Source organism: Oncorhynchus gorbuscha, linkage group LG20 (assembly GCF_021184085.1).
Source record: "Oncorhynchus gorbuscha isolate QuinsamMale2020 ecotype Even-year linkage group LG20, OgorEven_v1.0, whole genome shotgun sequence".
In the NCBI taxonomy this organism is placed as follows: Eukaryota; Metazoa; Chordata; class Actinopteri; order Salmoniformes; family Salmonidae; genus Oncorhynchus; species Oncorhynchus gorbuscha.
Window position 1 is genome coordinate 33,090,783 of NC_060192.1, and position 15,481 is coordinate 33,106,263.

Genomic DNA, 15,481 nt, shown 5'->3' on the forward strand with positions numbered 1-15,481 from the left:
CTATACCATCTACTGCATCTTGCCTATGCCGCACGACCATCGCTCATTCATATATTTATATGTACATATTCTTATTCATTCCTTTACACTTGTGTGTATAAGATAGTTGTTAAATTGTTAAGATATTACTGCATGGTCGGAACTAGAAGCACAAGCATTTCGCTACGCTCGCATTAACATCTGCTAACCATGTGTATGTGACAAATAAGATTTGATTTGATAAACATTTAAAATTTCTATTTAAATGGGGGGGGGGACGTCCCAAGGATCCCGTATAGCAAGGCCGTTTCGCCACGGGCCCAGACACGGGGGGACATCTGCTCGGGCTGACGCACAACGTGTCCCAACTACGTATTTTTTTGTTTTGTTGTTGTTGCCTGTTTGGGATTCCTTCTTGGATGGCCTGTAACAAAGATTGTATCTGTACTGGGTTGAGTCTATCAAATAAACAAGAACAGCGTGGGGCTAAGTGAGAAAACAGCGTATAAATACGCATGTATATATTTTTTTACGGCTCATACTAGTGCACCCACATCACTGCAGCAAGCAGGCGAAACTCAGGTAACGTAACTAGCTAACGTTAGCTACACAGGGATACAAGGTGCAGGATCGATAACTTGCTGAAAACAACCATCCCGAGACGTCCTTGTTGCCCAGAGATAGATGGTTAGTCGGTGGGCCATTTCCATATCGCACTCGAGGAACAGACGAGGTTCATCGGTGTCTACTTTATTCTCAAGAGGCCAATGGAGCAAATGGAAACCTATAGCGTAGCTAGCTAGCTAACGTCAAAGGTTACAGTAGAGGTTTCTTATGTTTGTTTACAATATAGGCCAACTAGGTCCGTGATAACGAGTACATGGGGGAAGTGAAGTTGTACGACGTTATTAACACGTGTACGTTCAAGTTTCAGTTGCTGGTAGAAAAGTGACAGGTGTTGTTGTCGGTCCCTGTTCAGAGTTGAAGCTGGACTTGCCAACTAAGCTAACGTTAGCTAGCTGCTATGATGATACTAAAGTTAGTGTCGTGTGAGCTGTTTACCAAAAACGTGTTTAGCTGATCTAGCTAGGTCGAGATAGAAGCGGCTATCCAACATTCAGACCGTGTGTGCCTTGCCATTTCAATTGAACCCTATCTATTTAAAGTGAATTTAATTTGCTATTCTTATTATAGCTTGCTACAGTCAGATGCACCATCGTCGATCCATTACACATCGATTGACAACAAAATAGCAGTTATTGATTAGTCATTGCGCTCCAGATATCTGTATGTGTGTATATATAACGTCATATATATATATAATATCAAGTTTCAGCCTGTCCTGAGTAGCTAGCTTGCTCTCAAGCAAAACAGGTTTTTAGTTAGCTATAGTTTTGACAGCTGATTTGCGTGTCTGCCAGGCGCCTACCTAGCTGGCCAAATCGATGTCGTCTGGACACCCGTTGCATTGCGACACTTGATCCCGCTGTGCTGGCTGGTACCCACCGGCACGTTTCTCTGATCCATTGGTGCTTTCAAGACAACTGGGAACTCGGAAAAATACGAGGTCAAGTCATGAAGTCATTGATCTTCAGGTCGGAAAGTCAGAGCTATAGAAAGAGGCCCTAGTTCCCGAGTTGGATCACCGTTAGAAAAATATTTTTTTCCCAGTCGGGGTTCGTTTTTCCGAGTTCCCTGTTGTCTTGAATGCACTGAAGTCGGAGATTAATGAGTTCCCTGTTGTCTTGAATGCACTGAAGTCGGAGATTAATGAGTTCCCAGTTGTCTTGAATGCACTGAGGTCGGAGATTAATGAGTTCCCAGTTGTTTTTAAAGGATAATTATGTGTTCTTGCAGCACAAGTCTTGCCCAGTGGTATAGTGTTTAGTGCTTTTTTTAGGTGAGGGAGCGCGTTTAAAAAATGTAGGTAATATTGTCCTCTATCAAAGTTTGTACAACAACAATTGAATAGCCTATCATTATAAACAATGCATCCTTCAATTGCAACGTCTGCCTATGCCCACATACATTGTCTCATAAACATTTTAGTTTTTTAATATCCTCAAACACCAAGTTAGGCATAGGCCTCAAATATGCCATCATCACTGTCAATCTTGAATTATAATTATTCACGTTTTACCGGTGAAACGTTCAAACATAATCTCCATGCCAATCATTTCATTGATCTCCATCAGTTTCACGGGAATATGCATTTAGATATTCTTGAATGACTGTTTCGAGAGAGAATTAGAGCAGATGGTTTTAACAAACTATTAGCCTTTCTTGTATTTTGTTTCAAAAATGCATATAAGTGACTCTGGATAAGAGCGTCTGCTAAATGACTCTGGATAAGAGCACTGTAAATGACTTGATAAGAGCGTTATAAATGACTCTGGATAAGAGCGTCTGCTAAATGACTCTGGATAAGAGCGTCTGCTAAATGACTCTGGATAAGAGCGTCTGCTAAATGACTCTGGATAAGAGCGTCTGCTAAATGACTCTGGATAAGAGCGTCTGCTAAATGACTCTGGATAAGAGCGTCTGCTAAATGACTCTGGATAAGAGCGTCTGCTAAATGACTTAAATGTAAATGTAAATGTAAATATATCCTGCCTAGTGGTGGGTTCTGCTTTGGCCCATACTATTTTTTTGTTAACTATTCAGCTTCAACTAACCATCCTAAAAGCTCGTTATAAATTACAGTAGGTGTTTTTGGTGTAACGGTAACTTTATAGGCCTTCTGTGCTATGGTTTTATATTTGGTTCTGTTATGTAAAATGCAAATTAAAAATTGTGATCTTGCAAGACATTGCTTCGGCTTTGATCTAACTTTACTAAATGAGCAGCATTTTGAGAAGTACATTTTGTATTTGTAATAATAATAAGTGATGAGTATGACTATTAGCCATAGGCAACCGATCTTGCTCTGGATAAGAGCGTCTGCTAAATGACTTAAATGTAAATGTAAATGAGATGAGCGCCCTGCAATGGTGCTGAAAGGACAGTGCCTGGATCGTTCAATGATGTTAAGCTCTGCCATCCGGCCAGTTCAGGAATGATAATTTGCAGTAGGCTTATAGTCTAATAGGCCTACGACTAAGTGGTATAGCTATGTGTAGGCTATATCCTAATGTAAATACATATTGTGTGATATCATTGCAAGTAGGCATTTCATTGTATTGTGTAGCTTTGTATCGGAAACACTTTGATTTGACTAGCTTAAACACATGGTTACAGTATACCCTATTACAGAATAAAAGAAAACAATCAAAAAACATAGGGGAATGGATCAGAACCTGTCAGTATCTGGTGTGACCACCATTTGCCTCAGGCAGCGCAACACATCTCCTTCGCGTAGAGTTGATCAGGCTGTTGATTGTGGCCTGTGGCATGTTGTCCCACTCCTCTTCAATAACTGTGGGAAGTTATGGGATATTGGTGGGAACTGGAACACGCTTTCGTGCGTGTTGATCCAGAGCATCCTAAACATGCTCAATGGGTGACATTTCTGGTGAGTATGCAGGCCATGTAAGAAATGGTAAATTTTCTGCTTCCAGGAATTGTGTACAGATCCTTGCGATATGGGGCCGTGCATCATCATGCTGAAACATGAGGTGATGGCAGTGGATGAATAGTACAACAATGGGCCTCAGTATCCGTCTCAGTATCGATGGCATTCAACTTGCCATCGATAAAATGCAATTGTGTTCATTGTCCGTAGCTTATGCCTGCCCATACCATAACCCCACCGCCCCAGAGTGGGGCACTCTGTTCACAACGCTGACATCAGCTCATTCACATGATGCCATACACGCTGTCTGCCATCTGCCCGGTACAGTTGAAACCTGGATTAATCCGTGAAGAGCACACTTCTCCAGCGTGCCAGTGGCCATCAAAGGTGAGCATTTGCCCACTGAAGTTGGTTACGACGCTGAACTGCAGTCAGGTCAAGACCCATGTGAGGACGACGAGCACGCAGATGAGCTTACCTGAGACTGTTTCTGACAGTTTGTGCAGAAATTCTTCAGTTGTGCAAACCCACAGTTTCATCACCTGTCCGGGTGGCTCGTCTCAGAGGATCCCGCAGGTGAAGAAGCCAGATGTGGAGGTTCTGGTCTGGCGTTGTTACACGTGGTTTACGGTTGTGAGGCCGGTTGGACATACTGCCAAATTCTCTAAAACGAAGTTGGAGGATAATTATTGTAGAGAAATTAACATTAAATTGTCTGGCAACAGCTCTAGTGGACAATACTGAATTCAGCATGCCAATTGCATGCTCCCTCGACCTGAGACATCTGTGGCATTGTGTTGTGTGACAAAACTGCACATTTTAGTGGCCTTTTATTGTCCCCAGCACAAGGTACACCTGTGTAATGATCCTGTTGTTTAATCAGCTTCTTGATATGCCACACCTGTCAGGTGGATGGATTATCTTGACAAAGGAGAAATGCTCACTAACATGGATGTAAACAAATTTGTGCAAAATATTTGAGATAAATACGCTTTTTGTGCGTATGTTACATTACTGGGATCTTTTATTTCAGCTCATGAAACATGGGACCAACACTTTATATTCTGCGTTTCTATTCTTGTTCAGTGTAGAATGGGACCTGCGTCTCAACCAATATCCAATGTAGGCTAGATATCCCAAACAGGGCTACAGCAACTTCCAGAGAGGGCTTTGCGGTGGCCACCTGGTTGGATGTCCTCAGCAGAACGGTGTCCCCATAACCAAGTGGTCACAAATCGTTCTGGGTTCCACTGCGCAAGAGGTGGTCCGTGGAGTTTTATGAGCATCAAGGCAGACCCACTGTGAATTAGGATTTATTTTTCTTAGTTTTGATTGGCCAAAGTGGTCAAGCATCCGACGGGCCTCCGCATCGCGCACATGTAGCCTATAGTTCTTAATCATTGTCGCCACCGCAGTGAGAGCACCGGGAAGATGCCAACATTATTGTTTTTCATGGAATTTTTGTGGTAATATAATTTATCAGAATACATTTTCCGGAAATAGTTTTACCAGCTCCGTGTATTCTCCAATAGAAAACAGTGAAGGCACGCCACTCCTCCACGCCCCGGCAGAACTACACCCCTAGTTTTGCCCCATTGTCAAATACAAGCTATGTTTCATAAAAGTTTTAGTTTTTTGTCATTTAGCCAGACAGGTTAGGTGCCAGTAATGTTTTTTGCCGGGAAAATCATCTTGGATGCAAAACACTGTCAATCTCTACTCATCTCTTCATACTCTGTGTAGGCTATGTCTTGCAAACACATCTAGGTTAGCTGTCATTTAATATTCTCTCATGTTGTTTTATTTTTTGTCTAGGTGGTGGGGCAATGTTTACACTGACATCCTCCTGACCAGTCCAACAGTTACCCAGGCCCCCCTCCCATTCCCCACCTCTACCCCTTCCACAAACTTTCCACCCTTCACTATGAATGAGGCCAGCGTAGTCAGGGAAGGATGGCTCCACAAGAGAGGTAAGGACCCTCCGTTTCTTATTATTCACAGCAAATGTAATATAATCACTTTCAAACACAATTTCAATAACATTGTCTGACAAAGCCATACATGTCTCGACACATTCTAATCCGAACTATGTAGCTGCCATAAGAATGTGCATTGTGCCTAACCTCAGAGACTAGGCTATGAGGGTTTTCGGGTGCTGTGTACTCAAGCCCACTTGTTTCTCTATGCAGGTGAGTACATCAAGACTTGGAGGCCGCGCTACTTCATCCTGAAGAGTGACGGCTCCTTCATCGGCTACAAAGAGAAGCCTGAGCTGTCCGACCAGAGCTTGCCCCCTCTCAACAACTTCTCAGTGGGAGGTGAGGGTCCCTCAAAGTGAAAACTATTGTTGATGATGTCACAGGGGACTCTGTGCAGTGTTGGTTCTGTAGCAGGGTTTACAGAGCAGGACCTGCTGTCCTCTCATCACCTCTGTACAGAACACTTAAATGGAGTGTTTTGGTGTTTGCAGGCCTGGATGTTGCTTTGGGTATATTCATAGTTCACAACTTTGTAAATGAAACAACATAGGTAAAAACAATGGATTGAGGCATTAAAACATTTGTAACGCTTGATCCCTCTTCTCTGTCTCCTCTTTCGTCCCAGAATGCCAGCTGATGAAAACGGAGCGGCCCAAGCCGAACACCTTCGTTATCCGCTGCCTGCAGTGGACCACTGTCATCGAGAGGACCTTCCACGTAGAAAGCAATGCAGAGAGGTGAGGAGGGGATATGGGTAATTATGAGGTGTGAGAAGGGGCCAATGGAAAGGGTAGGTAGACAGTGGGGAGGAGGAATAACAGTAGTCAACAGAGGTGGAGGGAGGGATATGTTTCTGTCTGTGTCACGGACAAACTCTTCGTGGTTCAAAGGAATCCTACAAGCTCACTATGGTGTGTGTGTGTGTGTGTGTGTGTGTGTGTGTGTGTGTGTGTGTGTGTGTGTGTGTGTGTGTGTGTGTGTGTGTGTGTGTGTGTGTGTGTGTGTGTGTGTGTGTGTGTGTGTGTGTGTGTGTGTGTGTGTGTGTGTGTGTGTGTGTGTCAGAGAGGGGTGGATGCGTGCCATCCAGGCGGTGGCCAATGGGTTGAAGGTACGAGAGGAGGAGGAGCCCATGGACCTGTTTGGTTCTCCCAGCGACAGCAGCAGCATTGAGGAGATGGAGGTGGCCATGTCCAAGACCAACTCTAAAGTGGTGAGTGTGTGTGTAGCCATGTCCAAGACCATCTCTAAAGTAGTGTGTGTGTGTGTGTGTGTGTGTGTGTGTGTGTGTGTGTGTGTGTGTGTGTGTGTGTGTGTGTGTGTGTGTGTGTGTGTGTGTGTGTGTGTGTGTGTGTGTGTGTGTGTGTGTGTGTGTGTGTGTGTGTGTGTAGCCATGTCTAAGACCAACTCTAAAGTAGTGTGTGTGTAGCCATGTCTAAGACCAACTCTAAAGTTGTGTGTGTGTGTAGCCATGTCTAAGACCAACTCTAAAGTTGTGTGTGTGTAGCCATGTCCAAGACCAACTCTAAAGTGAGTGTGTGTGCAGTAACATATACTGTGCATATGACCGATACAAATGCTTACAAGGTAAAGGTAAGAGTCACACAAATACATGCTAATTGTTCTTCCACAATGGTTGAATCCTGGTTTGTTCCTGCGCAGGTGTGTGATTGATCTGTTTTGTGAAGTATCACACTTCGTCATCACTACCACTGTCCATCCTTCCCATTGTGAATGTGTTTGGCTGGGCTGGGTCACCCAAGATAAGAGAGTTGATTGTCCAACTCTGTCTCTGTGTTGTCAGACGATGAGTGACTTTGACTACCTGAAGCTGCTGGGGAAGGGCACGTTTGGCAAGGTGATCCTGGTCAAGGAGAAAGCCACGGGGATGCACTACGCCATGAAGATCCTGCGCAAGGAGGTCATCATCGCTAAGGTAACGAAATAGGCCTAACCTATACCACTTTACAGTGGTGACTACTGGCCATCGGTTTGTTATTGGAGAATGACGATCTGTATCCATTAGGCCTGATCTGTAGTCTTAATAGCTCTTTATTGTGCATAGTATGTGGTATATTTTGTTTTATAAACTGGGTGGTTTCGAGCACTGAATTCTGATTGGCTGACAGCCGTGGTATATTTATGTTATAAGCAAAGGATATTTTAATTGTTTCTAGTATGTTGTGTTTCTTAACGTTGTCTTAACACTTACATCGCCGAGCTTCATCACATACAAGGAGCCGCCAATGCGCAAATTTGGAATGTCCTGTGTTCTCTCGTGTTTCCAGTAATACCTTCTGAACATACCCTGGCTTCGGTGATTTGTGAAGGAGGGAATCTATTTGACAATGACTGAGCCGTGATTCTTATGTATGTGTTGCTGTAAAAGGCTGACCCTCTGATCTGTGTGTCCAGGACGAGGTAGCGCACACGGTTACGGAGAGCAGAGTGTTACAGAACACCCGGCATCCCTTCCTCACGGTGAGTGCTCCGTGTTCCTCTCACCTCATTACATGTGCTGGTCCAGAACGGAACCCCAACACGTGTTGTATAGTCATGGGGAGCAGTGGTTGTAGCCCCGGACAAACTCCCTGATTCATCTCATTGATGATTAGTTGACAAGTTAAATCAGCTGTGCTTATCTGGGTTTACTACAGAAATGTGTACTATTGGTGGGACTGGAGATGGGTTGTTGGGGGGACCGGAGATGGGTTGTTGGGGGGACCGGAGATGGGTTGTTGGGGGACCGGAGATGGGTTGTTGGGGGACCGGAGATGGGTTGTTGGGGGACCGGAGATGGGCTGTTGGGGGACCGGAGATGGGCTGTTGGGGGACCGGAGATGGGTTGTTGGGGGACCGGAGATGGGCTGTTGGGGGACCGGAGATGGGCTGTTGGGGGGACCAGAGATGGGTTGTTGGTGGGACCGGAGATGGGCTGTTGGTGGGACCGGAGATGGGCTGTTGGGGGACCAGAGGACTGGAGATGGGTTGTTGGGGGTCTGGAGATGGGTTGTTGGGGGGACCGGAGGACTGGAGATGGGTTGTTGGCGGGACCGAGGACTGAAGATGGGCTGTTCGGAGGACTGGAGATGGGCTGTTGGGGGGACCGGAGGACTGGAGATGGGCTGTTGGGGGGACCGGAGGACTGGAGTTGGGTTGTTGGGGGGACCGGTGGACTGGAGTTGGGTTGTTGGGGGGACCGGAGGACTGAAGATGGTTTGTTCGGAGGACTGGAGATGGGCTGTTGGGGGGACCGGAGGACTGGAGATGGGCTGTTGATAGTAAAAGCTGTCATTTTTGTCCTGCCTTTTTTCATGAATTTGTATTTGTCATGCCTAGCCTATGACATGTCTCTATATTTTTGTTGTTAATCTTTTCTTATCACAGTGTATTTTCTGGTACTTAAAGCAAATACCTGTGAACATCAGATGATAAAGAAACATCTGATCTAATAGGAGGACATTGATCAATTGTCTTCTTCCACCCTTCCAGACACTGAAATACGCTTTCCAGACTCATGACCGATTATGTTTTGTGATGGAATACGCCAACGGAGGAGAGGTGGGTGTCCCAATGTACACACAGATACACATGAGCACACACACACACTTTTTCTATTGCTGGAACACTGGGATCCACATGGCCAAAACAATAATTAACAGATTGTAATTTCACATTGTTTTCACACTAAATGCAACTGATAAACGCTTTTTTTGCAAAACAGTAGACACAAATCTCTCTTACAAGACACTTTTTGCAAAACGGTAGACACAAATCTCTATTAAAAGACACTTTTTGCAAAACAGTGCTATGGCAAAACCCAAAATGTGCAACCTTTGTGTCACCGGGATTAAGATGAGGGTGAATCTTACTTTGCACTTGTCTTTTCTTACTAGCACTGACTTTGCTGGTAGTTACTATGAATGTGATATGTGGTCGTCTCATCTAGCGATCTTAAAGGGCCAATGCAGATGTTTGTATTTCAATATCAAATAATTTCTGGGGTAACAATTTAAGAATCTTACTGTGTTTTCAATTAAAATGGTCAAAAAGAAGCAATTTCTGAACCACAAATTTAGCCAGGACTGTCTGGGAGTGGTCGGAGTGGGGAGGGGAAAACTAGTTGTTATTGGCAGAGAAGTTTGGAACTCTCTTTCTAATTGGTCTATTAACTAATTTATTTATTAATGGTGACATCACCATGGAAGGCCAAAACTCCATCCCACTGAAACAGGCTGAAATGTGAGGAGTTTTCAAACCGCTCTCACACATAAAGGGCATTATCTTCTTTTTGACAATGTTACATTGTTATTTCAACCTCTGTGTGGAAATGTATATAAAACACAGTAAAATCATGTTTTTTTGCTACACTTGGCCTTTTAAGATGAACGCACTAACTGTAAGTCTCTCTGGATAAGAGCGTCTGCTAAAAAATTTTTATATTTTTTTACCTTTATTTAACCAGGCAAGTCAGTTAAGAACAAATTCTTATTTTCAATGACGGCCTAGGAACAGTGGGTTAACTGCATATTCAGGGGCAGAACGACAGATTTGTACCTTGTCAGCTCGGGGGTTTGAACTTGCAACCTTCGGGTTACTAGTCCAACGCTCTAACCACTAGGATACCCTGCCGCCCCATGACTCAAATCTAAATGGTGACATGAACCTTCTCATTCAATTAAATTCTATACCGTTTGAATGGATTTGGCTAATTTTGTAAAAGGTATTTTTTAAATTGTGATGGTGTAAGTGTTACATCAAAACATCTCAAATCAATCCCTTTTTTTCCCACTCTCTTTTCCTCTCTTCTTCCCTACAGCTCTTCTTCCACCTGTCTCGGGATCGTGTGTTCACGGAAGACCGGGCCCGTTTCTATGGCGCTGAGATCGTATCTGCGTTGGAGTACCTCCACTCTCGTGACGTGGTATACAGGGACCTGAAGGTAGGCACTGTGAAGATTCTGTCCTGCTTTCATATTCATCTAAGGACTTGGGTTTTCCTGAACCGAGTGACACACATTCTGCCTTCATACTTCAGTCATGTGATTTTCCTAAATGGTGATAATAATGGTGCCAAACGCCCAGCCTAGACACAGTCCTCTCCCCACTGGAGACTGGAGTTAAATTCCCCGCTCCAACTATTCAAACTGGCTGTCATTCTCTTTATAATGTTAGAATTGTCTCAATAATGTTTTGAAACTCTGTTTCATCCATCTCGCTGCATCTTCTCAGCTGGAGAATCTAATGCTGGACAATGACGGACATGTTAAAATCACAGACTTTGGGCTGTGTAAGGAGGGCATCACGGACGGTGCCACCATGAAGACCTTCTGCGGTACCCCGGAGTACCTGGCGCCGGAGGTGAGGGCCCGCTGCTGGGCATGGCTAGTGGCACAAGCACCTGCTACACAGTTGTCATACAACCTTAGCTGTGTTCATTAAGCACCAAACGTAACAAAACACAAACTAATAGGGAATAACTTTTTCAATTTCCCGTTGCAAAATGTCTTCTCTTTTTGTAGCAGTACAAATGCAGGAAGTAAGACAAGGAGAGAGACTATTTTAGACTCACTGTGGTGTTCCTGGAAGAACCACTTGTTTTTATTGGGGCCATATATTACTTTAAGATGAGTTGGCTTGATAATCTGATAATCCATTGTTTTTATGTTTTATGTTAATGCAGTGAGTATTTAGGTAGAAAGATACCTCATACTGTATGGTAATTTTATCAATCGATTGCCTCTGGAACATTCCTTTTGAAGACCCCATAAAGTGGTAGTTTGAAGTGACTCAAATCCAATCTGGTCAATTGCAAATTGTTGTTAAGACAGACAAAAAATCTGATTTTGAGCATTAAGGCCTGCACTGTGAACAAAGCTCCTTCCCTCCCTCCCTGCCCGTCCAGGTGCTGGAGGACAATGACTACGGCCGGGCAGTGGACTGGTGGGGCCTGGGCGTGGTTATGTACGAGATGATGTGCGGTCGGCTGCCCTTCTACAATCAAGACCACGAGCGGCTTTTTGAGCTCATCCTCATGGAGGAGATCCGATTCCCCAAGAACCTGGCCCCAGAGGGCAGGGCCCTGCTCAGCGGCCTGCTCAAAAAGGATCCCAAGCAAAGGTACGTGGTGCTTGGGGGAGGGGGGGGAGGTGTGACCGTTTGACCGGCCTGGTCAGGGAGGACCCCATTTGTGTTTGGCTGGGTATTTGCTCAAGTCCTCACAAGGAAAAAGTCTATTTCTACAAAGTTTTTAAGAGTTAAGGTTAGGGGTTAAAGGTTAGGGTTCGGTTTTGGGGTTAGTGAAAGGGTTAGGGAATCAATTGTGTGTCCCCACAAGGTTAGTTAAAGGCTAGAAACAAGCCCTGGGTTTATGCTCAGTTTGTTTTCTTTTCCTCGGCACACTGGTGCTCCCAAATAAAAATTCCAAGTCTTCCAGCAAAACATTCAGTAGCATATGCAACCAAAATAATCACTATTTCGAGCTCTGACAAAAAAAAACGTGAGATGCTCTTCTTCAGAAAAGAAGTGCACCAAACATGAGATGCTCTTCTTCAGAAAAGAAGTGCACCAAACATGAGATGCTCTTCTTCAGAAAAGCAGTGCACCAAAAACATGAGCGCACCATTTGAAGCAACCTCTGATTTGTGTTATTGACAGGTTAGGGGGAGGACCGGATGATGCCAAAGAAGTGATGTCCCACAAGTTCTTCACCTCCATCAACTGGCAGGACGTGGTAGATAGAAAGGTGAGTGACTGGAGGCTGATAGCTTAGCGCTACAGTCAATAAATGGTGGCATTTATGACTATTATTTAACTAGGCATTTCAGTTAAGAACAAATTCTTATTTACAATGACGGCCTACCGGGGGTTAACTGCCTCGTTCAGGGGCAGAACTATTACCTTGTCAGCTCTGGGATTCGATCCAGCAACCTTTCGGTTACTGGCCCAACGCTCTAACCACTAGGCTACCTGCCGCCGTTTTTGCAGTCATGCTGGGCAGATCAGATCAATGGGCTAGTTCCACGTTGACTGCCATCTGACTGATCCCTGAATGACCTTGCATCATAAATAAGTAAAGTAAGTAGTCTGTTTCTGTAGCGCGAGGCAGCTTGAAATACAGGTACGCCCCCTGGACAGGACACTAGTCTATCGCAGGGCCTTACACCCTAATCCCTCTTGATGCTGAGTGCCAAGCAGACCATTTGCCAATCAATCACTGCTTGCTCTCTCCCTCCTCAGCTGACTCCGCCCTTCAAGCCTCAGGTGACGTCAGAGACTGATACACGTTACTTCGACGACGAGTTCACGGCACAGACCATCACCGTCACGCCTCCAGACAAGTGTGAGTTCATGTGTGTGCCTGTTGGTGTGTGTGTGACACAATATGCCACCAAGCATGCTTTTAGAGGTGATGTTGACTGAGTGTTTTCTTCGTGTTCTAGATACCAACCTGGACTGTGGCATCCCCAACCAGCCAGCACACTTCCCCCAGTTCTCTTACTCTGCCAGCATACGAGAGTGACCCCGTCTTTACCATACACACTGAAGATATGCATAGCGCATCAGTTCACACTCTCATCCACACACACACACACACACACTTTCTTGTAAAAAAAAAAGACTGCAAGCTTGAGACTCCACAGGCCAATGGATCTCTGGTCACAGCGGGGATTTAAGTGCCTAGTCTTGCAGCCATCTTGTCTGCTCAAACCCCGTCTACACTACAGTCACGCACAACAGCAGCCTGTGAACTGCACAGGACCTCAGTCAATACCTCATATCGTCAACATCAGCAGCAGTAGCATATCATCCAGGACACTACTGCTCCTCACTGGAAGGTCTAGTACAGGGCTGCCCATCCCTCTTCCTGGAGATCTACCGTCCTGTGGGTTTTCAGTTCAACCCTCTTCCTGGAGATCTACCGTCCTGTGGGTTTTCAGTTCAACCCTAATTTAAAACACCTGATTCTACTAATTAGCTGCTCAACAAGACCTTAACTAGCTGAATCAGAACGGCTAAATTAGGGTTGGACTGAACCTGCAGGACAGTAGATCTCCAGGAAGAGGGTTGGGCAGCCCTGGTCTAGTACCTATAGGTGGTCCTATAGGACACTACTGCTCCTCACAGGGAGGACTAGGACCTATAGGTGCTAGTAGTGTCCTATAGGAGGACTAGGACCTATAGGTGCTAGTAGTGTCCTATAGGACACTACTGCTCCTCACAGGGAGAACTAGGACCTATAGGTGGTCCTATAGGACACTACTGCTCCTCACAGGGAAGACTAGTACCTATAGGTGATCCTATAGGACACTACTGCTCCTCACAGGGAGGACTAGGACCTATAGGTGATCCTATAGGACACTACTGCTCCTCACAGGGAGGACTAGGACCTATAGGTGATCCTATAGGACATTACTGCTCCTCACAGGGAGGACTAGGACCTATAGGTGGTCCTATAGGACACTACTGCTCCTCACAGGGAGGACTAGGACCTATAGGTGGTCCTATAGGACACTACTGCTCCTCACAGGGAGGACTAGGACCTATAGGTGGTCCTATAGGACACTACTGCTCCTCACAGGGAGGACTAGGACCTATAGGTGGTCCTATAGGACACTACTGCTCCTCTGATTTGGATGGAATTGAGACACTGATCTCTTACACTCAGTTTTCTTTCTTTCTTATCCTCGCTCTCTCATTTTTGTTCTGTGTCTGTCGCTCCCTCTTTTCCCCTCTCTGTACCCCCTCGTCCTTCTCACGCTAACCCACTCACTCACACTGCTGGGTAGAAGAAAAAAAACACTGAACTGATTCTTGTTTTCACAAATGAGAAAGAAAAGTTTTCTCTCACTCTCTCATTGTTACAGTTTATAAGGAGTCATATTTCTGTGATTTATCCAAGTGCTCTTTTCTGTAACTAGCTGTTACCAATAGTGTTGAAGTGGTCCTACTGGAGGGGGGCAGGGCGGTCGTGGTAAACTATGAAGCTGTTTCTCTGTCAATGTGTTTGTGTGCTTGGAGAAAAGGTGGGACAACCAAAACTGAATGTCTGCATTTTGTGTTTGTATGTGTGCGTATGTCAGTGAAGTCGTGTGAGCGCTCAAATGTAAGCGACCTTGACGTGCATTGGTATCAGTAGAATAATTAACGACATCACACAACAGAGTTTTTCCGACTCGGAGCTCAAAAACCTACTCTGTATTTCCAAAAAGCGATGCAGGAGGGAGTACTACTTTAACTGTAAAATTCAGTGAAATGAATTAGTATTGCGCTTTTTATGACTGGGATCGTTGTGAACAGAACACAAAGTTGCTACAGAGAAAATGTATGAATGAATTACTGTACAAGGTGTGTAGGTACGGATTTGTAAACCCTGTTTTTAGTTCAGGACTTGTCTCAACACATCTGGTCTTTGATCAAGAGGCACCAGGCATGTGATTTACAACGGTCGACTAGCACTTAGTTACTTAAGCAGACCTCTTTACTCGAATTATGAGATTTGTATGTTTTATTCTTGTTATTTTGTTGCTTCGTTTCCTTTTTCAAATGTCATAAACGTCTGCTGTACTATCAAAAATGTCCGCACAGGTGGTGTTGAGTGGATCAGTGACGGGGCTCCGTTCTGGCCACAACATCAGGTGTGTGTTGAATGTAGTGATCACGCCTGCTCCTCTTCGTATGCTGTCTGACTGCTGACAGTCACTGGTCAACGAGATCCAGGTTTTTCTCTGTCCTGATAGTCATGTGAGCCTTGAGTCCATTGTGTGCCATTTGGAAATAGTTTCTGAGAATAACTATTATTGTTTTTTTTTTTTTTGTCTAGTTCTGTTGTTTTCCACCTCACTGTTTCCCTGACCCCTTTTGAAGACATAGCTACTCATTCAACATTCATAAATGTTTAATTCAATGAAATATTATTTCAATTTAAATTGTGTGTATTTGTGTTTTGTGAGACAGCTGTGTGCTTGTATGTCTGCGCATGCTTGCATTTGTACTGTATTGCCTATATACACATT

General features: G+C 44.7%; 1 protein-coding gene across 5 annotated transcripts; it reads left to right on the top strand.

Annotated features, from left to right (window-relative positions):
• Window positions 1-294: 294 nt before the first annotated feature.
• LOC124006692 (RAC-beta serine/threonine-protein kinase-like) lies at window positions 295-15,394 on the top strand. Of its 5 annotated transcripts, none has more exons than XR_006833821.1 (15): window positions 295-469; window positions 5,306-5,460; window positions 5,680-5,808; window positions 6,095-6,206; window positions 6,532-6,679; window positions 7,271-7,402; window positions 7,882-7,947; window positions 8,959-9,027; window positions 10,286-10,408; window positions 10,698-10,826; window positions 11,371-11,585; window positions 12,123-12,210; window positions 12,705-12,807; window positions 12,908-14,014; window positions 14,066-15,394. XR_006833821.1 is itself a non-coding variant. In XM_046316768.1 (14 exons), exons 1-14 carry the CDS (start codon window positions 399-401, stop codon window positions 12,985-12,987), a joined length of 1,620 nt encoding a protein of 539 aa, XP_046172724.1. In that variant the 5' UTR covers window positions 295-398; the 3' UTR covers window positions 12,988-15,394. The 5 variants fall into 5 exon arrangements, 3 of the variants coding, with proteins under 3 accessions (XP_046172724.1, XP_046172725.1, XP_046172726.1); XR_006833820.1 differs by having other exon boundaries at window positions 12,908-13,560; window positions 13,670-15,394; XM_046316768.1 differs by having other exon boundaries at window positions 12,908-15,394.
• The last annotated feature ends 87 nt before the right edge of the window (window positions 15,395-15,481 follow it).

Bases quoted from the DNA above. Each gene is read 5' to 3' on its own strand.
- LOC124006692 (XM_046316768.1), top strand. From the start codon at position 399: ATGGCCTGTAACAAAGATTGTATCTGTACTGGGTTGAGTCTATCAAAT. The intron at 6,680-7,270 runs GTGAGTGTGTGT...CTGTGTTGTCAG, and splicing joins CCAAGACCAACTCTAAAGTG to ACGATGAGTGACTTTGACTA. The intron at 10,827-11,370 runs GTGAGGGCCCGC...CTGCCCGTCCAG, and splicing joins CGGAGTACCTGGCGCCGGAG to GTGCTGGAGGACAATGACTA.